This window comes from Populus alba, chromosome 13 (assembly GCF_005239225.2).
Source record: "Populus alba chromosome 13, ASM523922v2, whole genome shotgun sequence".
Lineage (NCBI taxonomy): Eukaryota > Viridiplantae > Streptophyta > Magnoliopsida > Malpighiales > Salicaceae > Populus > Populus alba.
The window spans coordinates 605,387-630,457 of NC_133296.1; the positions used below are offsets into that span (position 1 = coordinate 605,387).

At 34.3% G+C, this 25,071-nt stretch overlaps 4 protein-coding genes and 5 non-coding genes across 9 annotated transcripts; 7 read left to right on the forward strand and 2 right to left on the reverse strand.

Annotated features, from left to right (window-relative positions):
- The first annotated feature begins 1,042 nt into the window (after window positions 1–1,042).
- On the forward strand, window positions 1,043–3,085 carry LOC118060947 (small COPII coat GTPase SAR1B). The gene is made up of 3 exons (XM_035074268.2): window positions 1,043–1,287; window positions 1,657–1,788; window positions 2,607–3,085. The coding sequence occupies exons 1-3, from the start codon at window positions 1,159–1,161 to the stop codon at window positions 2,922–2,924; spliced, it is 579 nt and encodes a 192-aa protein (XP_034930159.1). The 5' UTR covers window positions 1,043–1,158; the 3' UTR covers window positions 2,925–3,085.
- LOC118061003 (small nucleolar RNA snoR83) lies at window positions 2,246–2,365 on the forward strand. The gene has a single exon (XR_004689521.1). It is a non-coding gene; the product is annotated as a small nucleolar RNA snoR83 (small nucleolar RNA).
- Window positions 3,086–3,798: 713 nt separating the features above from the next.
- Window positions 3,799–6,630, forward strand: LOC118060946 (small COPII coat GTPase SAR1A). Its single transcript, XM_035074267.2, has 3 exons — window positions 3,799–4,047; window positions 4,782–4,913; window positions 6,077–6,630. The coding sequence occupies exons 1-3, from the start codon at window positions 3,919–3,921 to the stop codon at window positions 6,395–6,397; spliced, it is 582 nt and encodes a 193-aa protein (XP_034930158.1). The 5' UTR covers window positions 3,799–3,918; the 3' UTR covers window positions 6,398–6,630.
- LOC118061004 (small nucleolar RNA snoR83) lies at window positions 5,245–5,366 on the forward strand. Its single transcript, XR_004689522.1, has one exon. It is a non-coding gene; the product is annotated as a small nucleolar RNA snoR83 (small nucleolar RNA).
- Window positions 5,602–5,722, forward strand: LOC118061002 (small nucleolar RNA snoR83). The gene has a single exon (XR_004689520.1). It is a non-coding gene; the product is annotated as a small nucleolar RNA snoR83 (small nucleolar RNA).
- A 931-nt stretch (window positions 6,631–7,561) lies between the features above and the next one.
- On the forward strand, window positions 7,562–7,634 carry TRNAA-AGC (transfer RNA alanine (anticodon AGC)). Its single transcript has one exon. It is a non-coding gene; the product is annotated as a tRNA-Ala (tRNA).
- Window positions 7,635–9,691: 2,057 nt separating this feature from the next.
- On the reverse strand, window positions 9,692–13,365 carry LOC118060949 (uncharacterized). Its single transcript, XM_035074269.2, has 10 exons — window positions 13,210–13,365; window positions 13,048–13,131; window positions 12,935–12,950; window positions 12,752–12,834; window positions 11,958–11,990; window positions 11,197–11,275; window positions 11,048–11,100; window positions 10,433–10,493; window positions 10,234–10,316; window positions 9,692–10,024 (listed from the first exon to the last, which is right to left on the reverse strand). Exons 1-10 carry the CDS (start codon window positions 13,222–13,224, stop codon window positions 9,932–9,934), a joined length of 600 nt encoding a protein of 199 aa, XP_034930160.1. The 5' UTR covers window positions 13,225–13,365; the 3' UTR covers window positions 9,692–9,931.
- A 57-nt stretch (window positions 13,366–13,422) lies between these two features.
- TRNAP-CGG (transfer RNA proline (anticodon CGG)) lies at window positions 13,423–13,494 on the forward strand. Its single transcript has one exon. It is a non-coding gene; the product is annotated as a tRNA-Pro (tRNA).
- A 4,276-nt stretch (window positions 13,495–17,770) lies between these two features.
- On the reverse strand, window positions 17,771–19,334 carry LOC118060950 (uncharacterized). Its single transcript, XM_035074270.2, has one exon. It carries the CDS (start codon window positions 19,242–19,244, stop codon window positions 17,979–17,981), a length of 1,266 nt encoding a protein of 421 aa, XP_034930161.1. The 5' UTR covers window positions 19,245–19,334; the 3' UTR covers window positions 17,771–17,978.
- Window positions 19,335–25,071: the final 5,737 nt, after the last annotated feature.

The window sequence follows — 25,071 nt, forward strand, 5'->3', positions numbered from 1 at the left end:
CATAAAACAAATCAAACGACATGAATTTTCAAAGTTCTTATGGGTACTTTGATAAAAAGTCAAGTGCTGTACTACTTGCCTCGTAATTTCAGAATATGTAATTGGAGTAAATTTATGTAATCCAAAATTGGAGACATTTACCAATATCACCCCCATTAAATAAATTTCCTGTAACTTTTTAAAATATTTTTAATTTATAAATATATTAAAATAATATTTTTTTTAAAAAAATTATTTTTAATATCAACACATTAAATGATTTGAAAACATAAAAAATATATTAATTTAAAATAAAAAAATAAAAATAAATTTAAATCTTTTCAAAAACATTTTTAAAACACAAAAACAAATAGATTTATAAATCTACACTTAAAAATTTCCCAAAATTATTTTATAAAGAATCCCATACTTGAATGAGTGAATCTTGTTGGTAGATCCCATAAATTCCATCATGTAATTTTATTAAAAGTTATCTTTATTTATTTCTATAAATTAGTGTTTTCATGGAAATTCAAAATGAATAAAAATTTTTACTAAGCGCACCATTCTAAATCCAACTTTTTTTTTTTTTTTTTTAAATAAAAATTATCCTAAATTTCAACCCACAAAATCCAGTATTTTTTATTTTTTTTTTTTTTAAAAAAAAAAACAATTAGAGCCTCTGGTTTTTGCAACCACACCCGCCGAACAAAGCCAGCTAATTAATTTCTATCTGCCACCTAACGAATACCCATAAAAAAAACCCACAATCCAATTTTAATCCAATCTTAGACCGTCCGTTCTTAAAGTCAACGGCCCACTTTCACCCAATGACGACAACGGCCAAGACCCTAGCTTCCCCATTGGTCCAAGCTTTCTAACCCGGGAACCCGACCCACCACATAGATTTTATTTTGACTCCTGTGTTTTTCTGAATATTACATTTTGGTTCATATTGTTTTAGTTTATTATTTATTAGATACGAGAGTATAATGGGAAACTCATTTTTTTAATATTTTTTTCCGTCATTTTAGAGCTGTGAAATATTACAACATGTATTAAATTTTGAAAAAGAAAGAGAAAGATGTAACTCAGCTTATTCTCTCTCTCTCTCTCTCTGTTTTAATTAGCAAATCAAATACTTGAAACTTTAGAAGTTCTCTTCTTTTTCGAAAAATAATGTTTTTGGTTGATTGGTTTTATGGGGTGCTGGCATCACTTGGTTTGTGGCAAAAAGAAGCCAAGATCCTGTTCTTGGGCCTTGATAATGCAGGCAAAACCACCTTGCTTCACATGTTAAAAGATGAGGTGCTTTTGAGTTATTTTTTCATATTTGTTTTTAATTTTTATTTCTGGTTTTTGTTTGGTTTCTGAGAAACTGCAAAGAAAATTGAATCTTTAGGCTCTTTAATTGTTTTAGTTTGTCAAGTTTTTGGTGACTCGGAAGTGAAAAATAAACTGGGTTTTTGTTAGGTGGTCCAAATTTTGTGTTTATGAGTGAATTAGATGGAAAAGCAATGAAAGCTTAAGGCTTAAAGATTCAGATTTTAATTGTTTTTGCTAAGTCTTTGGTTACCGAGAAATGAGAATGAACTGGGTTTTGACTGTATGAAGTGAAATTGAAGAAATGAATTAACTTTTGTTATGGGTTTTGTTTTTCGTTTTTCGGTGTGGCAGAGATTAGTGCAACACCAACCTACACAGTATCCAACATCAGAGGAGTTGAGCATAGGGAAGATCAAGTTTAAGGCTTTTGATTTGGGCGGCCATCAGATTGCTCGTCGAGTTTGGAAAGATTACTATGCCAAGGTTTTTTATTTATTCTCTCTCATAATGTTTTGTATAGTATATTTTAGCATATTGGTTTTGCAAGCAATGAGGTTCAGCACATTAGTTGTTTGGAACGTGTGGATTGGTTGTTCATTGTGGTTGTAAGTTGCAATCATTTCTTGATGCTTGTCGTTGATGTTTACCTTTTAGAGAAATGCATGCAGATTCAGGAAGTTGAAGGTGGTATCCACTTTTGTTAATGCTAGGATTTGGAGCTGTGTCCTTACAGTTTAGGAATTTTGCGAAACTCGGTGAAATGATTCAAGTAAACGAAAGTTACTGCATTTAGTCTTATTGGATGGCAATATGAGGTTTTTTTTTCCCCTTCCGGACATCAAATTATGTTGGAGGAAGGGGAAAATGCCCTTGAACTTGGATATGTTAACCGACCAAGTGTCAACAACGTTTGAATTGGAGACTGATTTTTTATTTCATAATCCCAGACAATGTTGCTTTTGTGATGATCTGATTCGTGGGAGGCACATACCAAATGGGAGTTCGCTGATAACAATTTTGGTCTTAGCAAAGTGTTTTACTAATACCTAACCAGACATTTTTTTCCATTGCAATATGGAACTGCTGAGTTTTTATTTGTTCTAGCCCTTGAATAATGGAAAATTCCACATGAACCACCTGAGTACTTGTTGTCTTCCTCTCCATTTTTGCACATCATTTGTCATTTTTTACTATTGACACGGTAACTTTTAGTATAGCCGTGTCTGACTGTTCCTTGTTGGGTTTTTCCTGGGCTATATTGTACTTCTGAGTTTTGACATCAAAATCCTTTTCTTGTGAAGGTGGATGCAGTTGTTTACCTGGTAGATGCTTTCGACAAGGAGAGATTCGCTGAATCAAAGAAAGAACTAGATGCTCTCCTCTCTGATGAAGCATTAGCCAATGTCCCCTTTCTTGTTTTGGGCAACAAGATCGATATTCCATATGCTGCCTCAGAAGAAGAGTTGCGGTACCACCTTGGCCTTGTCAACTTCACCACCGGCAAGGGAAAGGTGAGCTTGGGAGACTCAAATGTTCGTCCACTCGAGGTCTTCATGTGTAGCATTGTCCGCAAGATGGGTTACGGAGAAGGTTTCAGGTGGCTTTCTCAGTACATCTAGAATTGAGCTATATAAATCTAAGATCCGATCCGTTTAGTTCCCAAGGGAGCTATTGAAATCAAAGACCTGTTCAGTTCTCAAGTGCTATGTTTTATATAGAACGAGTTTGGATGTTGACTTTTTAGAATCATAGTTGAAGGTCTTTCTCACTGTTTATGCCATGCTCTCTATTTTAAAATGAAATACATGCTCCATCATTTCCGTGATGAAACCTAAAAGCGATCAATGATTTGTGGTCTGTTAGCAATGAAAGGGAGCGATACTACTCTGACACCATTTATGACAGGGAGCAATGTACTTCGGAGATCATCTCCTTCAATCTTCTAAATTTGAAACTGGAAAGTTAAAGTGACTCCATTTATGACAGGGATTCGGGTAAAGGCTATCTTCTATTACATGGTCGAAAGACCTATCAGCGCCCCATCGCCATCTCTACCGATCACCTTGCCAGCCAACTTGACGGTCGGCTGCCATGATGGCATTTTGCTCACGTGGCAATCAAAATCTTCTGAGAACTGCAAAAGCCTCTAGTTTTGGCCTGTGGGCCCAAGTTCCATCCTCCACATGTCACACATTCCAAAGCCACACACACCCCCCGTTTTGCCCTAATTGCCATCTCCCACCACAGACAAAACTTACCCCCCCGAAAAAGAAAACCCACGTCCTAATCAATCAAAACCGTCCATTCCTTAATCAACGGTCAGAAGTCACCCAATGACGCCTCCAAGCACAATTCTCGCTTTTCATTGGTCCAAACAATCTAACCTGGTAACCCGACCCACCAATAACAACAACACCAATCAATTACCGCCACCTCACACTCATACTCACACCCACATCAAATAAAATAAAATCTCTGTACATATATTCTCTCTCTCAAAAACTGGCATCAATCTCTCTCCTGTCTCTCTTTCTCTAGACTGCCACGCTTTTTTATAAAAAAAAATTCAACAAAATCTTGATTGATTGAAGCTAAAAATTTTATATTTAAAAAATGTTTTTGCTTGATTGGTTTTATGGGGTGCTAGCATCACTTGGTTTATGGCAAAAAGAAGCTAAGATCTTGTTTTTAGGCCTTGATAATGCTGGCAAAACCACATTGCTTCACATGTTAAAAGACGAGGTACGTTTTTTTAGTTCAATTATTTATTGATTTAGTTTATGATTTTCTTTCCTCGGTTTTGTTTGGTCGCTGAAAAAGCTAGGAAAATCGAATAAAGATTGAAACTTAATTATATTTTGTTAAAGTTTTGGTCAATTAGAGTTGAAATATCAACTGGGTTTTGTTGCAATTGACAAAAAAAAAGAGGTACTTTTGTTTTATTTTAATTGAATTATTGGCTTGTTTTTTCTTATGATTTTTTTTATCTGCGTTCTGTTTGGTTGCTGAGAAATTTCTGGAAAATTGAATAAAGATTGTAAATTTATTACTTTTGTGAAGTTTTTGGTTGCTAAGAAGTTAAATATGAATTAGGATTTTTTTTCTTAAATTTTGTCTTTATAGTTGGAAGTAAAAAAATGGAAAATTAAGGCTTGAAGTTTAACCCTTTATTCTTTAATCACTGCCATTAGATCTTTCTCAAAAGCAAATCGTAGCTGTTGATCAATCATTATTTATAGTTATGGTTTATTTATTTAAGTTTCTTCAACTCGAAAAAATAAATTAACAGCTACCGTGTGATTATAAAATTGATATTTAATTTCTTTTTTTGGCTGGATTGTACTTCAGGTCACTAAAGATTGTAAACGAAATGCGTTTTGTTTAAAGTGTAAAAGTTTTGATTCTATAAGTGAGAATTTGAAGAAATGAATTTATTTTGTAATGGCTTTTGTTATTGTTTGTGTGCGCAAGTGCAGAGATTGGTGCAGCATCAGCCAACGCAGTATCCAACATCAGAGGAATTGAGTATAGGCAAAATCAAGTTCAAGGCTTTTGATTTGGGTGGCCATCAGATTGCCCGTCGAGTTTGGAAAGATTACTATGCCAAGGTCCGTTATCTGCTCTCTCCCAAACTTGTATATTGTTTTGTATTTTTGCAATGCGTGGAACAGGTAATTGTTTGTGGTTGCAGTCATAATTTCAATACTTGTGATTAATATTTGCTATTTAGTGGAATGTGTAGAGATTTAGGAATTTGATAGTTGTTTCCACTTTTGGTGATGTTAAGGCATGGATTATTTGTGAAATGGTTTAGGAATCTTAGGAAGCTGCTTAAAAAATTAAGGAAGTGAAGGTTACTGTGTGATGAACCCTTGCATTGGATATGTTAACTGCTCAAGTGTTGATAATATTCATAAGGGAGATTTTATGGCCTTCATAATCCCAGATAATGTTGGATCTTGTGATTATCCGATTCATGGGAGGCTAGTAACAACACGGGAGTTTGCTGATAGCACTTTTGGGTCCTTGCAAGGTGCTTAATTAGTACTCACCATGCATGTGTCCCCCCACCCTCCAGTTGGGCCAATTTTTATTTATCTATGTTGGCTGCTAATAGAGATGAACTGCATTATGATTTTCAATTCTGAAATATAGGATGCGGTAGTTTTAATTTGTGGTCTTTTCACATTTAGTTGCCTACAAGTGAAAAGGTTAAGGAAGCCAAAGTGACTTTCTCATCAACACATATATTGAACATGTTAACTGAGTTGAATAATATTCTCTCATGCCGTCATAATCCCACATAATGTTTGTTTTGTGATTATTTGATTCATGGGAGGCAAAAACTGAAATGGGAGTTCGCTGATGGCATTTTTTAGTCTTTGCAAGTGTTTCACTAGTACTTCACCATACATGTGCCTCCCCCCCCCCCCCCTGCATTAGTTATCGCAGACTTATATTGACTTGGATGAACTGCATTCTGATTTTCTACTTTGAGACACAGAATGCCCGAGTTGTAATTTGTTGTCCTGCACTTTTGTAATTGGTTGCGTATGAATAACTATAGTGGTAAAATGGTTTACTGTGGGTGATTACTGTGTTCTCACGGGATTCCTGTTTGCCTGCTTTCTTTGTTTTCTCATGATTTCTAAGTTTTTTGGTCTTTGTAACATCATGAATAGATGACCATGTTGGGATGTCCTTGTCGGATTTGTTTGTTCTTTTTGTGTTGTACTGCTGAGTTTTGACATAAAGTTCTTTGTATGTGAAGGTGGATGCTGTTGTTTACCTGGTAGATGCTTATGACAAAGAGAGATTTGCGGAGTCCAAGAAAGAATTGGATGCTCTCCTCTCTGATGAAGCATTAGCCAATGTCCCCTTTCTTGTTTTGGGCAACAAGATTGATATCCCAGATGCTGCCTCAGAAGATGAGTTGCGTTTCTACCTGGGTCTTACCAACTTCACCACCGGCAAGGGCAAGGTGAACTTGGTAGACTCAAATGTCCGTCCCCTCGAGGTGTTCATGTGTAGCATTGTCCGCAAAATGGGCTATGGAGAGGGTTTCAGGTGGCTTTCTCAGTATATCAAGTAGCAATCTACAGGAAACTAAGATCCGTCTAGTTCTTAAGCTCTCTGATGTCTCATACTGTATCCAATGGACATCATCGTTGTATAATCACGTTTGAAGGTATTTTCACGTTGTTTGGCCTTCGCTTTGGGTAAAATGGCATACATGCTACCTCATGTGCATAGTGAAAAAACCTAGAAGTGATTGATGATTTGTTGTTTGTTATGAGCAATGAAAATGGACGTTACTTCTTGTTCTCCGCTGCCTGCTCGCTTACTTGACACTTGAGTTTGTTATTACATGGCACGTCCACTGTCTCCCAACAATTCAATGGGACAAGAGAGTTGTTAAAAGTGCTTGATTGCTGCAATTTGTATCTGCTGTTGATTCTTTAAAGGGAAAGCGAAGGTTCACCATTAAAGGTGAACCCTTGTCAAATCATGTGGAAGAGCATATGATTCTCCACCGACAAGAGGGTGTTTTGTTTTGCAAGATGGTTTGGTTTCTTTCATGGATCAAGCATTCGAAGAGCATTTCCATTAACCTCAAAAGCAATCTGTTGTTTGTACCTTGAATCTTCACGAGTACTTGCTTGATTCAGAATCTGTTCAATGTGCTTATAACGGCAATTATAAAAATTGGAGATAAGAATAGACAGTGACTAGACAGGGGCATGCGTTATGATGCAGTATGTCCTTAGTTTTTTTCAATGTAGAAAAAAGATAATTAGGCCACACAAATATTTCTAAAAGAACATAATAATAAGCTTGGTTAATTTAAATAATACAAATAAAAAATATAATGATAATAAGTAAATTGACAAAAAAATTAAAAAGATTAAAAAAAATACAAAAATGCTCATAGATGTAATTTTAACAATTTTTACTTTTGAGGATGATAAAATCACTTTCAAAACATAAAAAGATTGAATTTTTTCCGTTAATATTTTAAAAAAAATATTTTAGAATAATATAATTATTATATTGTGTATTTAAAAGATAAAAATACTAAATTATCCCCAATCAAAATCATAAAAATTACTGAGCCTAGAATGAGCCGATGCACCCAAGCCCAGTAGTCTTTGTATCATTCCGACGTTAACTAAGAAGGGATGTTGTTGTGATCAAAAGAACTAAAGATTTAATATTATTAGGTTAATATAAAATATAAAGGGAAGCTATCGTCAATGGGGATGTAGCTCAGATGGTAGAGCGCTCGCTTAGCATGCGAGAGGTACGGGGATCGATACCCCGCATCTCCATTTTATCCCTTTTTTTTTTTTTTTTTTAATTTCACAGATTTATTCAGGATCTAAAAATATCAACAACCAAGCCTAATTTAGACATGGTCTCAACATCGGCTTGTGTTAACCAGCTAATCTTATAAAAAACCATGTTTTTGAATGTGTTAATTAAATTAGTAACTGAGAAATTTGAAACGTTCTTATTCTTAATTGCCCCATAACAGCTAGCCTCGGTTATCAGTAACATTCTTATTTTCTAGCAAGAAAGGGCTCAGCAGATCCTTGTTTAACAAGAAACTGAAACCATTTTAGTGCTTAATACGTTACACTCATATACAGGCTATAAATTGCTCAACATTTCATTCACTTATCTATCTCCAGCAAAGCAGCCGTTCTTTTTATATTGTAAGCGAAAGTTGAGCAAACAGAGTTGAAGATGGCTTGCCAGGGAACCTGTGCTTGCAGTGTGGAGGTGCCAAAGAAGGAGGAGGAAGTATCTACTCAGCCTGAAACGGTGGTTCAAGAGGATACAACTACTGTTGTTGGTGCTTGCAGTGTGGAGGTGCCAAAGAAGGAGGAGGAAGTATCTACTCAGCCTGAAACGGTGGTTCAAGAGGATGCAACTACTGTTGTTGCTCCCGAGGAGGTGAAGACTGAGGAGAAGGATGCTTCTAGTGCCAAGAAAGAGGAGGAGCCTGTGAAGGCTGAAGTTGGGAGCAGTAATTAAACAAGGGATGTTTGAGTTAGAGTCAATAATTTCTTTATATTTATATTGCTTTTTGTTAGAAATCTTTCCCTCGTCAAAATAAATGATTCGTTGTTTTATTATATCCTCTTTCTGCACACAGAGACAATGAGAAACTTTTTAAAGTACCTGTGTATGCTGTACTTTTTAGGATGCAACTACCTGCTAGATTTGACTGAATTCCATGGTTCAAGATCAATTAAGCTTTTTCACTGCAAGATGTGTATGCTATACGTCACCATGAGTATGGCATGCACTAAGCAAGGAACCCCATGGAGCAGCATCATTTGGAGTTCCCTCAGGCATGCTTCTAATCAGATCATAAGCCTCCCTCACACATCCAGCACGCCCAAGCAGATCAACCATGCATCCATAGTGTTCAACTTTTGGCTTCATTTGATGGCGTTTCACCATTGAAGCAAACGATCTCCTCCGATTTGGTTGAGTTGGCTATGGCCAAAGCGAAGGAAATGTACACGGAGCTGCGTCCGGGTTTCGCGACCATGGAGAAGGCGTAGTCTGTTGCGCTCAATCTCCCACCAAGTTCTGCTCGTTCTTTCTTTCCCCTCTCTTCAACAAATTTGAAGAGTTTTTTTAAAATGCTGTTAAGAGGTTAGGGAAATGAAGATGAATCATTACAAGAGTAAAATTTTAAAAGTATTTTTTTAAATTATAAAATTTAATTTTCAAAAAGCCTCCTTGATTGTCTTTAAAATTTAGAAAATAGTTTATATATATAAAAAATAATAATAAAGAATCGTTGGCTAAAATTTTGAAAACAAATTTTAAGAAATAAAAATTACTCCAAAAAAACAAATCAAGCTAATTTTTTTTGTTTTTATTTTTATTTTGATTCAGAACCATCAATTTTCAAATTTATTTAAAAACATGTTTAAAAGTATAATAAAAGTTAATTTTTAAAATATTTTTTACTTGAAAATTTATCAAAATAATTTTTTTTATATCAACTCATCAAATCAAAACAATTCAAAAAAAACATTAAAACTAAAAATAATTCAAAAATATTGAAAAACACAGTTGCGCAAGTAAACACTGCCTTAATCTTAATCCAAGGAACATTAGAGCACTTTGCAGGTCTCGAAATCTCCAGTCAGAATTTTGGCATAGCAATATCAATACCAGGTTAGAATTGGCAATAAGGGGGAAACCTGAGAAAAATCCTCCAGCATTCCAAAAAAGATTAAAGTGTTAATTCCAGTCATGAGTACAGACTCGAGAAAGCTCAACCTATAACTTCCAATATTTACTCAAATGAAGAGATTAACATCAAGAGAAGAGAAATTCCAGTGAAGTGTCGCAGAAAATAGGGTAGATGAAAACAGTGAAAATGTATTATAACCGTTGAAGCTACAGTACATGTCTAGCAAATGAATGGCTGTTTTTCCTTAACAGACTTGATTGCTAGGAGAGCGTGAAAGACAGCAGCCTGAGAGAGGGAAACTACAAAATGTTACACGGTAAAGCTCAGAATTGTCATATGAAGAAGGCTCCTGATGTTACATCATGGCAAAGCTAATTCCTGGTAGAGAAGTATGAACAAACATTATGATTATTTTTTTGATGAACCGAAACCGCCAAACCCCATCATGGCTGCAATATCGGGATCAATATCAGCTTCTTCTTCCTCTGCTGCCTTCTCTTTCTGTGCCCAGAAATGGCTCAGCAATTAACCATCAATGAAAGTATATGGTAAACATAGAATAGTGTAATCTTCACAGATAAAAAGAAAGCGAGAGAAAGAAGAATTGTTTGTTCAATACAGAAAAAAAATTGAAAACTCAAAGCCGAAAGGTCATATATACCTTTATGGCCTCAGAAATATTCTTAACACAAAATTCTAGTGACACTTACCTTTTTCTCTTTCTTCCTTTCTCGGCGTTGGCGCTTGCGTTCCTCCTCTTCTTCTTGCTGTTTTAAGATCCGTTCATCAAGATCTGAGGAAAAGGAAACAGGAGTTTGCTAAATTTGATACTATCCATGAAATAACATGGTACATCAAAAAACCTCCACACTGATATTGCATTTCTACTATCTAGTTTTCAAGTCTTACCTTGCTCTGTGAAGCTTCCAGGTTCTCTACGTTTCTTGAGCTTTTCAAATCGCTCTTGGACCTACAAATATTGAAGAAAAGATATACAGCTTATCACATACCATTCCACTATGGATAATCAATCCATTGATTGCTGCGATGATACAAAAACCTTAGCTTAGACAATAAATCCATATAATTTTCATCTTCCAATGCTCCAAGGGGTAGGAATTTTATTTTCTCACTACGTTACATTTAAGTTCCCATTTTGCCTACACTCACGCAAACAGTTGTTTCTTTTCTTTCCTTTTTTGAACAACAGACAGTTGTTCTTTAAGAACTCAAAATAAAAGATGACCATCTTTGCTTTATGGTTTTTTATTTTTCCTTTTTTTGATCATTCATATCTGCTATTTTAGTCTCTTTAAGACTCCAGGTACTTTCCTCTGGTTTCTTTAGATGGCTTATGGCTCTCTACATTCATTCAAAGTATTGTTGTTCTTCCTTCTGATAGATACCCAATGCTAAAGCAATCTGAATCAATAAAAACATATCACAGCTTTGTAGCAATTCATTTGGTCAATTGAGATCCCCCATTCGTAAATGAAGGCTTTTTTTCAAAAAGTTTGCCAGTACCTGTTGAAGAGATGCACGCTCCACCCGCATAGACATGCCCAAAGCTCTTTGGTCTAAAGGGAAAAGAAATTGCAGAGACATTAGAGGGATGGGAAATCCAAACACGTAAAATAAACTCGATATTAAAAGAAGTCTGGATAATAACATACGTTTCTTTCCATTGATGTGATCCAAGTAGTTTGCAGAATCCTTTACCACACACTCACAAACTGAACAGTAGTATCCAGCCTGCAAAAAAGGGAATAAGAGAGGATTAAATAAAAGTGTTAAATACAATAACCATAACATTTCCTCTGTATGTATTGAAAGTGACGTGTCTGTGATGGCAGAGGTATAGCTACATAAATCACTGATCAGAAGACTACTAACTAGCCAAACCAATAACAAGATTCTTAGCATCTAAGCGGACAACTCTAAAAACCAATGGATAGCTGAGTTGAGACTCTTGACTGTACTATATCTGTTCTAAAGAGGAGAAGTGAGATGGGAGTGTTGCCAATTTAGTTTTGATCTCATGGGAGCCCATACTTCAGCCACCAATGGAAATAAGGGAATAACTTAAGAAAATATAGAGCCATACACATCCACTGATCTACACTACTTGTGCTTTTCCCCCCTCCCATTTTCAGTTCTTGGACCAAGATATGAATAGCTTTCCTTTCTGCTTGTATTCGTAAATAACCACTCTATTTACTTTTTTGCTTTAATTAAAGAAAGCAAAATGAATTCTAGATGAAGAAAGGAAGAGCATGATTTCTCAGAATAAAATAAAAGGGAAACAAAAATGGGAGGAAAATCATTCTGAAACTAACTCCAGAGAAGACCTGGCACTCTATTCTCAGAAAACACAGACAAAAAATTTAAGAACCACCTAACCAAGCAATGAGAAGGAAAATTTAGGAGTAGATACCTGCTGACTTAGAGGTGCAATTGGTGTAACAACCTGCGAGAGAAAAAAAAGGGGCATAAACATGAATTAACAAATAACAAACAGACGAGAGAAAAGTAACAAAGATTCAAATTCCATGATACTCCATGCCAAAGATGTTTCAGAAGAATCTTAACATACCCTTGATCCATGAAACCAACCCAAATAGAATAACAGCAATACTATTGAAAACAGCAAAACACCTTTCCCATTCATGAAAAGATGAAAAACTTAGATAATCCAGAGTCCTGACATCTACTATGAGAGCCATACACTGACAGGTCACCTTCAAAGGGAGCGAGACCTCCTATTGACACTATCTCCTACATATTAAGTAAAACAAGTGACCACAGCTTTCCAGTATCTCCCTGCAGATATAGCCCTCAACCTCGAAAGTCAAAATTTGGTCATTCTTGCAAACCATACTTTGATTCATCTCCCCTTCATTTACAGGCTTTACAATGGGAGTCAGCCACAATAATAGCACCTCCAACAAGAATCACAACATTGTTCAGCTCCCCACAAATCCAATCTAAAACAACAGCTTGCTCTCAACTTTCAAGCTCCTACCACTCGTTTTAACTAACTTAATACAATTTATCAGCTATCACCATCCTCATTCCTAACATTATTACCTTAGCACAAACAAGTAGTACAATTTGTAAGAAATCAAAACACACCCACTTGACCAGAAACTATACTATATTGATTCAAGTAAATAAAAAGTTAGTTAAACAACAAAAGCCAGTATTTAAAGCTAAAACACGTAACTACACCTGAGTTTTCCCCAACCGAGAGTCGAGATCAACTTCATAGTCCCTATGCTTCAAGGGCTTCCTTTGCACCGGTGGCCCTTTCGCTGCACACAACAACAACAGCAACAGCAACCCATCATCTAAAAACACAAAAAACAATGAATCAAACATAACCAAATAGAAAGCTTTTGTTCGTTCACTTACATTTAGATTTCCCCTCCTAAAAAACAATCAACAAAATTTATCAAAATCAAGCTAAAAGAACTTGCTTCAACTCAAAAAATCAAGGAAAGTTTAATAAGAAACAAAAAACCCACCTGTTTTTCACGCTCCCGAGCGCGTTCTAAGTACTCTTCTGGATCGAATTTTCGTCTGAATGTATTATCAACACTACCACCAGCCTATTTATTTAACAAAAAAACTAAAATTAAAATTTAAAATTAAGAGAATTTGAGAAATTAATTAGTGAATTGACTTACATTGTTATTTTCCATTGAAACAACAAATAAAAATTTTGAGCTTGGAATTGAGAAGGGAGAGAGAGGGGTTGATTTGGATTAAAGAATTTGATAAAAAGGCGTAACTATAAACCCTAAAACTGATTTTTCGTTTTGAGTTCTAAAATCATGAAGGAAAAGAAACTTTTAAAGTATTAGATATATTAATATTTTACGAACTATCGAAATCAAAGAGGGTGTTTGGTCTAGTGGTATGATTCTCGCTTCGGGTGCGAGAGGTCGCGAGTTCGATTCTCGCAACACCCCTGGTATTAATTACCATAATTTTAGTCCTTATAATTCTCATAAAGTTCCAATATGGCCCTTGACTATTAAGAAATTAAAGAAAACTAACGGCAAACACACTTTTCTTTTTCAATTTGGTTTTATTTAGCACTCCTATTTATCTTTGTGTTTTAATCTCAATTTTTTTTATTTTTTTTACATTTTCTGAAGATAGTTTTCAAGATAAAAAAAACTATGATAATTATATAGCTAAAAATACTTTAAAAAAACAAGGTATTTACTCCAATCCTATGAAAATAATTGGAAAAAAAATATATAATTCTTTAGCCTCCTGAGATTAGGGGTGAGCAAAAAAACTGAAAAAATCGATTAAACCAAGAAAATCAAAAAATATTGAACTATAAAAAAAAAATTTGATTAGAATATTAAAAAAAACTGAATAATTTCATAAGTCTGAAACCAAAAAACCGAACTAAATAAAAAATAATATAGTTTTTGGTCTTTAATATAAATAACCAAACCAAAATCGAACCGAACAGAAACCAATCGATTGGGTTTTGATTTTTGTTCTAAAATAATCAAACCGAAATTAGTCAGTTTAAACCGTTGTTGATTTCTAAAAAAATTAATTTGATTATTTTTTAGATAAAAACCAAACTAAAAAATGATCACCTCTAGTTAGGACAATCTCTATTAGGTTTTTGAGCTATTTATATCTTTGTTAGATTTCCAATATATCATAGATTTTCAATCATATCCTTCCATTTATTTGTTGGATAGAAATCTATGAATTTATTAAAACTCACTCCATCATCATACACAACCACTAAACAGTAGTGTTAATTGAAATTATTAGAAGGATCTGATTGAGAGATTATTAATATATCAGAGCCTAATCAACATATAAAAATTAAGTTAGGAAATCAATCCTCTTCCACATTAACAAATCCCAACCTCCTCTTAAAAAAGGCACCTTTCCACAAGTTTAGCATACAACAACAACAACATTAGGTGGCTATTTAGTGTTGGTTTCTTTTAAAAGTATATTTATTTATAAAAAAAAATTAAATTGATTTTTTTTAATGTTTTTTTAATAATTTTAATTCACCAATATTAAAAATAAAAATATATATATTTTTATGTATTTCTAAATAAAACAAGGATAATGGGTCGGAGGATTGGACATCAGAATATTAGTGCCCAGCAATGTGGACTTTTATTCATCTATAAAACGTTGCAAGACAAAAATATTAGTGCTCTTACAGTCTTACCTTCCCAGAAGGTGGTTTTCAAACTACTAATATTTCTAAATTAAAACTTTTAATGACAATTAAGTAATCTTTTTAAATTTAAACATCAGAATTCAATTTCTTTGAAGAAAAATAAAAACATAAATCAATGTTTTTTCCAAGTTGGTAAAATGGTTATAAAACCCGATTCTGAAGCCGATATAAGATAAGATTAGGATCATGGGTTGGGAGAATCGAACGATTCAACCCAGACTGATTAAAAAAAATTCAAAATTACATTGTTTTGGAAAACAAGAAATGAATGAAAATCAATATGTTGATGGTTGGGTTTTGACAGGGCAGGCTCGAGTTGATTGGGTCATTGAGTCAACCTGAATTTTTTAACTAGGTTGGCTGGATTTTATATTTTTTTAGTTTTTCTTTAAATCAGACTGGTGGAGGTTCCAAGTAGAGTCATTGGCCGGGTTTTAAAACAATTGTTAATAAGATATGATATGCTCTTAGATTGTTACCATCCCTCTGCATGAATATTCAGCAAGTACTTTCATCTCTCTTAAAGAATTATATTGCATTGTTTGATCACTCAAACTTCCATGAAGTTTCTCAGACATGTCATATGTCTGAAATCCCTTTGGAACCTTTGCTGTCAAGAATCAAAGCATCATGCTGCTGTGTTTTTTTTAATCCAGAAACCTCGCAACTATCCAAAAGACAGGCCTGATGAAGATCATCAGTACTATTGATAATTTGATGCCAAAAATAATGTTTTAAAATGGACCGATCAGCTCGTAGGATGCAAAACTGTTCTTTGCCATGTTGCTTTCTACTGTTGAAACATTAATTAGAGGCTCAGAAATGGTCTAGAAAAGCTCGATTAATTCACAAGGTTGGGGGTACTAATCTTGTTTTAAGGAATGAGATAGGAACTTTGGAGGTTCTAATCATAAGAACAGGCCTCACTAATTAATCTAGTGATTCGTCCATCTAGAGTTTGCTCGGGTAGGTTGATGAAAAAGTCTGTTTTCTTTCTCTTCACACTAAGTCATTTTAAACTGTTTTTTAAAGAAAAATCACAAAATAAAAAATAAAAACTAAATTAACTTGGATTAACTTATCTAACTCATAATCTAAATTAAATTTTAAGTCGTCTCAACATCTAACTCACAATTTAAATTGTAAGTCGGGTCAATACCTAGACCCGGTCTTGTTGATTTAGGTACTCCCTTCCCTCATTCTTGAGTGCCGCTAGATCAACAAGCAGTCAACATTCGGCCTGGCTACTTGCATAAAGGTTTGATCATGTTTTAGATTGTGATGTAGAATGTGTTTTAAAATATATTTTTTAAATAAATATTTGTTTAGAATATTTTTTGTTCTTGATATCATAACATTCAAATCATTCTAAAATATTAAAAAATATTAATTTAATATTTTTAAAAAACTAAAATACTTATATATATGCATGAATTTCGGTCAACATAAGAAATATAGTGCAGCGAGGTAAAAGGAACTCTCTGAAAAGCTCACATGGAGAGTGCATAACCCAACATGCCAATCAGAAAAATTTATATGGCATTGGACCCCCCACTCCGTAGGCCTAAAATGTGGAATTTTCTTCCTCTGAAAAAAGATTCAGAAACAGACAAATGGCTGCTCTAACCTCTGCATCCAAAACTTCTACCAAGACTAAAGCCTGTGATTGCACCTGTTTGTTTGACAGGAAACTGAGTTTTCTTTTCAATAAACTAGGTTTCTCCAAAAGTAGAAGCTTAAAACCATGTTATTAACCTTTGGCCAGTTGCGAGAGTAAACTGCTATCAGTCTTGTCGTGGCTTCTTGTCAAGAAATTGACCATCGTGCTTGCAAGTTGCTGGAAGCTAAAAACTATATATTTTCTTTCAGGTCATTTCAGAACCCAGAAAAAAAAAAATGCTCCAAGTCAATAGATGGCCAAACTTTCTTCGATCATAAATTCGTTTGACAAGGGGATTTCTTTCTTTTCCTTCAGAGAAGGGAAACAGAGAAACAGTAGCAAGTCTTGGCAGATAGTGATTGAACAACACGCAGAACCTCGAAGAGACTTTTCAGGTCCGATCCATCACCTGTGTCATCTTAATGTTTCTTAAGATAACATGGAAATCTGGATATGAGCCCATGTACAATAATGGAGTTGAGGGGCCATGATGTGATTTCGCTGCTTTTTTTCTCAGGCTAAAAATTAAAATTGTCCCAGCCTGATGGACCTGGTACCTAATCTCTGTAACGGATATTTATTGGCTGCCTCCTTTCAGATATATTCAGTGGACATCGTCAACTAATTTAGTTTTTTTTTTTATCTTTTATCCTCAGTTAAATGAAAGGCCTTGATAGAAGAATCCAAAAGGAGGCGCAGAACTTGCTCAAGGGGGTTAAGAATGGCTACAAGCATATCAAGATCAAGCATGTCTCATTATCTCCAACTCCTTTATGTCACTGTCCCATAATCTTCTTTATGTCAACGTCTACGAGACACTAAGCCCCCCCCAATTGAACAAGATAACAAAGCCCCCCCCCAAACTATCTAGATCTAGCTAGTTTAGTGGTGCAAATTGATCATGGCATAATAATTTAAAGATAATGAATAGACAACCAGATTCTTAATGGCCCCAGATTTCACAGTGTCTGTTAAGCAAGCTGAGTTCGAGAGAGAGAGAGAGAGAGAGAGACAAACGGGTCACTCAGCCATCTCTCCCCACATCTCAATAACACTATTCCCATGCAAGAGATCACAGGTGGGGTGTTCTTTCAAGATTGGGCCAGCAAGATGCAGCCAAAATATCATGGAAAACCCTTTCTAATTGTGGGTCATTTTTTTGAGGCATCATCGTGCAATTGCAGGTGATACCGGGCCTCAGCTACCTACCATCTCAGAGCGATGTGTCTTCCAACCATGTGTATTATGTTATTGATTCAATAATACAATTAATCCACTGTTTCACAATAATTTCCCTTGTTGATTATACACCTAGAGATTATCATCTCTCATCCAAACTGGAGGGCGGTGCGAGTTATTTACTAAAGAAAGTGCTTCCATTAATGGAGAGTACATAGATCAGGGACAAACTTCTCTTTTGAACTAAAAGAGGAGAGGATCTATCAATAAATACATAGATAGATCATAAAATACAAGATTTAGACAGGGAAAAAGTAGATTAAAAAATTAATCATAAAACCTCTATACAATTTCCTTTTTAACACATTTAATTAATTACTTGATTACCTGGATTTAACTGGATTCAAAGCTCTTGCAATTCCATTCATAGCTCCATATCCCTTCGAACTAAAACCTAAACACCCAAGCAAACCTTGCCTGTAAGGCAGAAATGTCTTCTTTCTCATCTCTTCGGCCTGTGCTCTACTTGCCTTGTAATGTAACTCATGTGGTGATACTGGTATTCTCCTCTTGCCTACACCATTTACTGGCTTCTTCCCTGAAGAAGAAGAAGAAGAGCCTTGCCCACTACTTCCCTTCACTTTCTGACTCTCACCACCAACAATAGTCCCATTATTGTTGCTGCTGCTAGACTTCTCTTTCGACATACCAAGTTGAACGCTACCACTTTGTTGCTTACTCTTCTCCTTGGCCGGTGAGAAGGAAATGTTAGACCAGAACTTGTTATTACTCCTCCCTTCACTCTTGCTTCTATAAAGAAAATCTTTCAAAAAAACCCATCTTTTTGAGTTCCTTCCAGCTGATGATGACCTTGAAGATGAAGCAGAAACTGAAGGAGTGCTTGTACCACCACTAGTTGTTGCCTCGTCAAGTTTAAGACTTTCATCATTAACTTCCAGAGAAGTACTAGACCCATCAATTACGTTCTTGTTGTCTTCATCATAATCTTCAAAAGATGTACTTCTTAATGGTGACATGGATCTTGTTCTTCTACGTAAAGATTTGTTCTTTAACCTCAGATCTCTCCCTCTTGACATCCTTTCACCGTTATTACCACCCTTTCTTAAACCTTTCTTGGATTCATCATCATTACTGCTATCTCCGTCCTCTTCTTCGTTTTCAAGATCCAACAACGGAGCCAACACTTGGGGTCTCTCCAAATGAGACGATAACTTCATGGGTCGGATCTGACCATTCAGGAAAAGCTCGTCAGCTGAACTCATGGATCCGGTCTGACCCGACCCGGTCGAACCAAATCTTGCAGAGAATTCAAACTCATAACCAATAGGCACACTATTATCCGGTGAAGAAGCAAAGGATCCCCTTTCTGAAGCTGATGATGTTATTGCAAAATGCATTGGACTTGCCGGACAGCTATAAAAGAACCCACCATTAACGGGCCCGGATCCTGGTCGACCCGGACTAGAAGGTGCACTAACATAAGGTGTAGAACAAGTACTGTCAAAGTCTTCACTGAAGTACTGGGATTCTAGGGCTTTGCCGTTATAAGGGTTCTCAAGGTCTGTTTTTGTGTCAGGTGTTGAGGTTTGGCCATTTTTAGTGCTGCTGTTAGCTTCTTGCAGCTCCATTTTCTCTTTTCTGCCTGTGTAGGAAGGAGAGACGGAGAAAAGTGATGGAGTCGTGTTGTGCTAGTGTTGCGTTGTGCAGGTAAATAAGATTTCGAGATTTGGTTGGGTTTCTAAGATTGCCCTTGAAGAAGAAAAGTTATAACAGCTATTGCCATTGTCTTTCATTCTCCTTAATTAATGACAATTAAATTAGGGCAATTAGGATGTCTTTTAAAGGCATTAAATGGGTTTTTTATTATTATTATTATTATTAATATAAATATTCAGCTTACTCAATTAATTTTATAAACTCTAAAATTCAATAATATATTATTATATTCATCTAATTTGAACTTTTCATCGTTTAATAAAAATAGATAAATAACTTACTCAAATGGGCTCGGATAAAAATAAAATATTTAAGTCAACTCAAGATAAAATAAGAATAAAAAACACATTGATTTTAAAAAAGTAAAAATAAAAATTTTGGGCCAACGAGTTGACCCTCTCGGTCCATGACCTGAACATTTCCTCATGTTGACTCTTGAATCAGGTTTTAAAACTATATTGGTAATCATTTTTATCTATACATTGACTCGAGCCAAACCATGTTAACCCTCCTAACTTGTGACCTGGACTCTGTCTTGATTGATCTTTGAGTTGGATTTTAAAATTATGATACTAACCATTTTTATCTATACATTGACTTGGATCTACCCGTGTTAACTCTCCCATCTTGTAACCTGAACCTTGCCCCGATTGGTTCTTTATTCGAGTTTTAAAACTATGATAATAACAATTTTTATCTTTGTATTGATCAAAGCCAACTCAGGTTGACCTTCCTGGTATGTGACCGAGGCCTTGCCTCAAGTCAACTCGTGTTGACTCTCCCGTCTTGTAACCTGAACCTTGCCCTAATTGGTTTTTTATTCGGGTTTAAAAATTATGATAATAACAGTTTTTATTCTTGTATTGATTTAAGTCAACTCAGGATGACCTTCCTAATCTGAGACTAAGGCCTTGCCTCGGGTTGACCCCTGAATCAGGATTTTAAACTATGATGATAACAACTTTTATTTTATTTTGACTTGAGTCAATACAAGTTGATCCTCCTAGCACGTTACTTGTACCTTATTCCGGGTTGATTCTCGAGTTAGGTTTTAAAATTATAATAATAACTATTTTTTTCTTTGTGTTGTTTCAAGGTAATGGTTAACCTTGTTCGTGACCCGAGCCTTGCCTCCAATCGACCTTTACATCAAGTTTTAAAACTACAATAATTATTGTTTTTATTATCACGCTGACTTAAGTTAACTTAACCAATAACTCGGGCTTTGCATAAGGTCAACCCCGAGTTGGATTTTACAACTATAACAATAATCGTTTTTATTCTTAAATGTCTTAGTCAGATAATTATAGAATTAAGAGTTTTTTACAATGATGTTTTAGAAATATAAAATAATAAATGTTGTTCATGGAGACATGTCATCTCTATACTTTTTATTTTTTAAGTATATAAATTCATTCTAAAATTATCTCTTATATAATTTTATTTTTATTTTTTATGTCTATATTTTTATTTTTTAACCAAATAGATCTCTACCTCTATTATTTTTGTTTTTTTTATCATAAAATAGTAATCAAACACTACCTTGACAAATAAAAAATCCTTCTTTAATTTAAATAAAATCTTTAGGCTTAGGCATAAAGGCGTGTTCATGATGTATTTTACTGTATCAACAATTAAGAATTCATATTTCAACTCCAAATATATTAATTAAAATTTCCTACAAGTTATTGAAGCTTAAATTATATTACTTTGTATACTAATAATTTTTAAAATTTTTATTTCAAGGTTATTGAATTTGGCTAAAATTTTGAACACAATAATTAAATCAACATGTTTATGAAGTAATTAAAAAACCTTGAAATTTTAATTAAATTCTAAAATCTCAATCGGATCTTGATTTGACTAGATTTGAATTTTTTAAAAAAAACCAAATTACAAATAGTAGTATCGTTAATTTTTTCAATTAAATTCTATAATAATATCTCCTGATGAGGTTTGAATTTATTCCATCATCCTATAGGCTTGATATTTGGGATATTCAGTTAATTTCTTGATTTTTATATTTTTTTTTATGAGATGATCAATGGACCATGCTTAATACCTGTAAAAAATCTATTTTTGTATATTTAAGGACTCTTCAATGATTAAATGAGTATCATTGAAAAGAAAAAATAGTCATAATTTAGAGGAAAAAAAACATATGAAAACAAATATTGCATTTATAGTGGAGAAAACTTAAACTGTTAAACATGTTTTTGAAGGATATCTCCCTCTCTTTTATAGCCACTGAGCACTATTTATTAAAAAAAAAATTAAAGGATCAACAAAATATTCCCTAACTCATTATAATAAAATATCTTTGACTTATAATCCAAACATGGAGCTCAATATTCTCCGTCTCTCTAGACTTAAAAAAATACGGACTCAGTGCTTAGTTGAGCCTAAAAATAATAGGTCTAACAACTCGCGAAACTCAAGTATATTTAAGCTTATCATTTGACTGGTTTTAAAAACAATAAATTTGGTAACTTGTTAAATCGACGCATGTATGCGCTCAACACCCTATGCATCATAAAAATAATGAATTATTACTCTCTCTTTATATTTTTTTAAGAGCATATCCTACACAAAAACAATAAATGCTAATACACCATCTCCAATTTTTATGATAGACATAATATCTTGATATAGAATTAAATACTCCATGAATACATATACATGGTACCCTTTTTTTAAATCTCGTATAAGAATCAATCGAGATAAGATTAGGCAACCAAAAAATATCCTGAATTTACCTAATTCCTAAGAACCCAAAAACAAAAAAAACAAAGACTTTTGAGCTCTACATGATTGACACGATGTCCAAGTCCAAATGCAATAATCCCTTCAACTATCCTCTTGGCATGGAGTTTTTAATCCATTATTTGTACGAACAATCAATGGTAATTCATAACCATTCGGCGGAGAGCATTTAGTTGTTGGCAACATTAAATTAAAGGCAATGAAAAGAGGAAACAAGCAGCAGCTCATGACATATATATATATATATATATATATATATATATATATATATATATATATATATTGTTTTTTTATTTAAAAAAGGGTAACGTTGAGAGAGGAGTAGGGATCGAGGTGGGAAGGTGAACATGAACTAGCACGTTCGAGCTGCTGCCATAGCCATAGCCATTTGTGTGGTTTCTCTGTGATGTCACCACACCATTTCTTCCCCGTGGAGGCGTCACATGTGACATGTTCCTGGCTTCCTGCTCCGTTCTTCATGGCGGTGTGTGTTAGTGTGCATAACACACACACATTCATTCACACCAAAAGGTTTCATCTTCGAGCCTCAGCCGTCTGATGTCCTCGAGATTCATGCACTGTACATGAATCATGCAGTGATGGGGGTCACTAATCTCAGGAAGCAAAACCTTGCTGGCGGTTCCTTAATTGGGCATGCAACTCCTGATTGATGGATGGGACGGTTGACGTTTTAGGCGTGCTTGATTAATTGTTCAAATCATTTTTTAAAAAAATTAACCTTGCCAGTGGACAAACCTTTATAAAATACGATTAAGAGCTTAAAGTTAATTTATTAAAGAAAAAAAAAAACCGAATAAGTTCTCTTCTTATATTCAAGATGAATGGATTTATATTGATACCTAGCAATTAATCATTTATTAAATCATATAAATTTTGTATTTAATATTATAAACATAGTTTAGATCAAGTTAAAAATAAAAAAAAAAACAATTTCATCTAATGCGGTAAAAAACCTAGAGTTAATTTTATTAAAGATAATAACTACCAAGATTTTTTTTTTGGATTTGAGGAAAAACTTACATCTAGAAAATATACTTTGTGGATTTAGGTAAGCGAGTAAAACATCAATTGTTTCAGGTTTTTATAAAAAATATATATAATTACTTAAACTTGAGACCTGTTATGTAGATTTTAAATTCTTTATCATTATATTATGTCCATCGAGAACAATAATAACTACCATAATACATACGAAGAAATCATGATATAAATCATGATTCACTAATTAATATTTCGAGAGAAGCATCACCAGACGATAATAACAAAAAACCATGGGTGTAATGATTCAATGTAAGACTCATCTTCTAAGGCAGAGGTACACACTTGAAACATTAAGTTACAGCAAAATCCATAGGATCCTCTCACTCTTGGGCAGCTACCACGAGGCCGAGGTTCAGTGTCTTTAAACTCTGTTCTAATTAATTATTAATCATTATCTAATCCTGTCTTAAACAATTCGTTAATCAGAATAAAGAGAACATGCTAATCTGCTGACATGTTGCAGAACACAGTGCCCTCTTTCCAGCAGTTCCTCTTCTGTGCAAGAAAGAAGAATCCTGGTGTCCTTAAAAAATAAAATAAAAATAAAAAAAGGCTCAACCCAATCCAAGCTTGACATGTGCCCAAGCAAGTTGAGTAGCCTATCATGGCACACGCTAGTTCATGGAGTTCCATGAATTCTCCAAAGAAAAGGAACAAGCTACACTCCATGGTGCCCTCGCACATGACCATTACAAATCTTAAGGTAAAAAAATGGTCACTTGTTTAAGATATATTCTTTAAATTTAATGTCAATTAATCTATAAATAGTTTTAAAGATATTTACTATGATAAAATTAAAAAAAAAACACACACTTTTTACTGTAATCATAAATCTCAAACTAGTTCATGGCCTGACTCAATACTCGGACCATGGATTAGACAAGTCAATTGTAAATAATACTGATTTTAAATTTTTTTTTAAAAAAAAGTTAAATCAAGTCTTGACATAATTGTTAGTTAATTTGTCAAGTTTTTCAGATTAATTTATAACTTGGTTCGTCATTAAACCTTACTCAAACAAGTTTAAATTGATAAATTAACGAGTTAATCTGTGTAAATACTAGATCACGGATTAGATTAGTCAATCCCAAACAATATTATTTTAATTTTTTTAAAAAAATTAAATCAAATCTTGATAGGATTGTCATTTTAATTTATGGGGTCTTCCAAGTCAATTTGTTGACATTAAACCTTTCCCGAGCAAGTTTAAATTTATAAATTACTGAGTTAACCGTGTAAACTTTATAGCACTGGCGTGTTACTAAAGTGAAAAACCCTGGACACCATGTTCGTAATAAAATGGGAAGCCTATGGTGGCAATAGGTTACTAGCCTGTAGGCACCAGGAATAAATGAGCTATGCCTAGCTAGTTCAACTGTCAACCTTCCAACGAGTTACTGGATTCTTTCTCAACTGAATCTTTAATTGGTTTCGTATTTTCAATGGTTCAGTGATTAATGACTGGTCTTCTCTGTTTATCTGTGAAAACCGGACCGGTCTTGACCCTGAGTGAACCGGGATTGACCCGCCAAGACATTCAGGTGGTGATAACATTCTATTGGATACTGGTATTTTCTCCATGTTCATGTATATGGACTGTGTACATAACATCTAACTATGCATGCAAGAAAATGGTGAGAAGCTATGGCTTCCAATAAAGCCATGTTATTAGATGTTATAGTACGAGGAACAACTAGGGCCTCTCGACCTGCACAAGACCAATCACTTCATCAAAACAAATGAGCAATCCAAGCTACGTTATCAAACTGGGAATGCTTGAAGTGATGCTTCAATCACCCCAAATGAATCACAGAAAAGTTTCAGTTTAGACCTGAATATAACATTATTTGTATGGCAAATAGATTAAGGTGATGATGGAGTGTCTCAAGAGTACAGTCCACAAGTTCAAAGCCT

Bases quoted from the DNA above. Each gene is read 5' to 3' on its own strand.
- LOC118060947 (XM_035074268.2), top strand. From the start codon at position 1,159: ATGTTTTTGGTTGATTGGTTTTATGGGGTGCTGGCATCACTTGGTTTG. The intron at 1,288-1,656 runs GTGCTTTTGAGT...TCGGTGTGGCAG, and splicing joins TTCACATGTTAAAAGATGAG to AGATTAGTGCAACACCAACC. The intron at 1,789-2,606 runs GTTTTTTATTTA...TTTCTTGTGAAG, and splicing joins GGAAAGATTACTATGCCAAG to GTGGATGCAGTTGTTTACCT.
- LOC118060946 (XM_035074267.2), top strand. From the start codon at position 3,919: ATGTTTTTGCTTGATTGGTTTTATGGGGTGCTAGCATCACTTGGTTTA. The intron at 4,048-4,781 runs GTACGTTTTTTT...GCGCAAGTGCAG, and splicing joins TTCACATGTTAAAAGACGAG to AGATTGGTGCAGCATCAGCC. The intron at 4,914-6,076 runs GTCCGTTATCTG...TTGTATGTGAAG, and splicing joins GGAAAGATTACTATGCCAAG to GTGGATGCTGTTGTTTACCT.
- LOC118060949 (XM_035074269.2), bottom strand. The intron at 11,276-11,957 runs GTATCTACTCCT...CCTTTTTTGCAG, and splicing joins TTGCACCTCTAAGTCAGCAG to GCTGGATACTACTGTTCAGT. The intron at 11,101-11,196 runs GTATGTTATTAT...TTTTCCCTTTAG, and splicing joins TCACATCAATGGAAAGAAAC to ACCAAAGAGCTTTGGGCATG.
- LOC118060950 (XM_035074270.2), bottom strand. From the start codon at position 19,244: ATGGAGCTGCAAGAAGCTAACAGCAGCACTAAAAATGGCCAAACCTCA.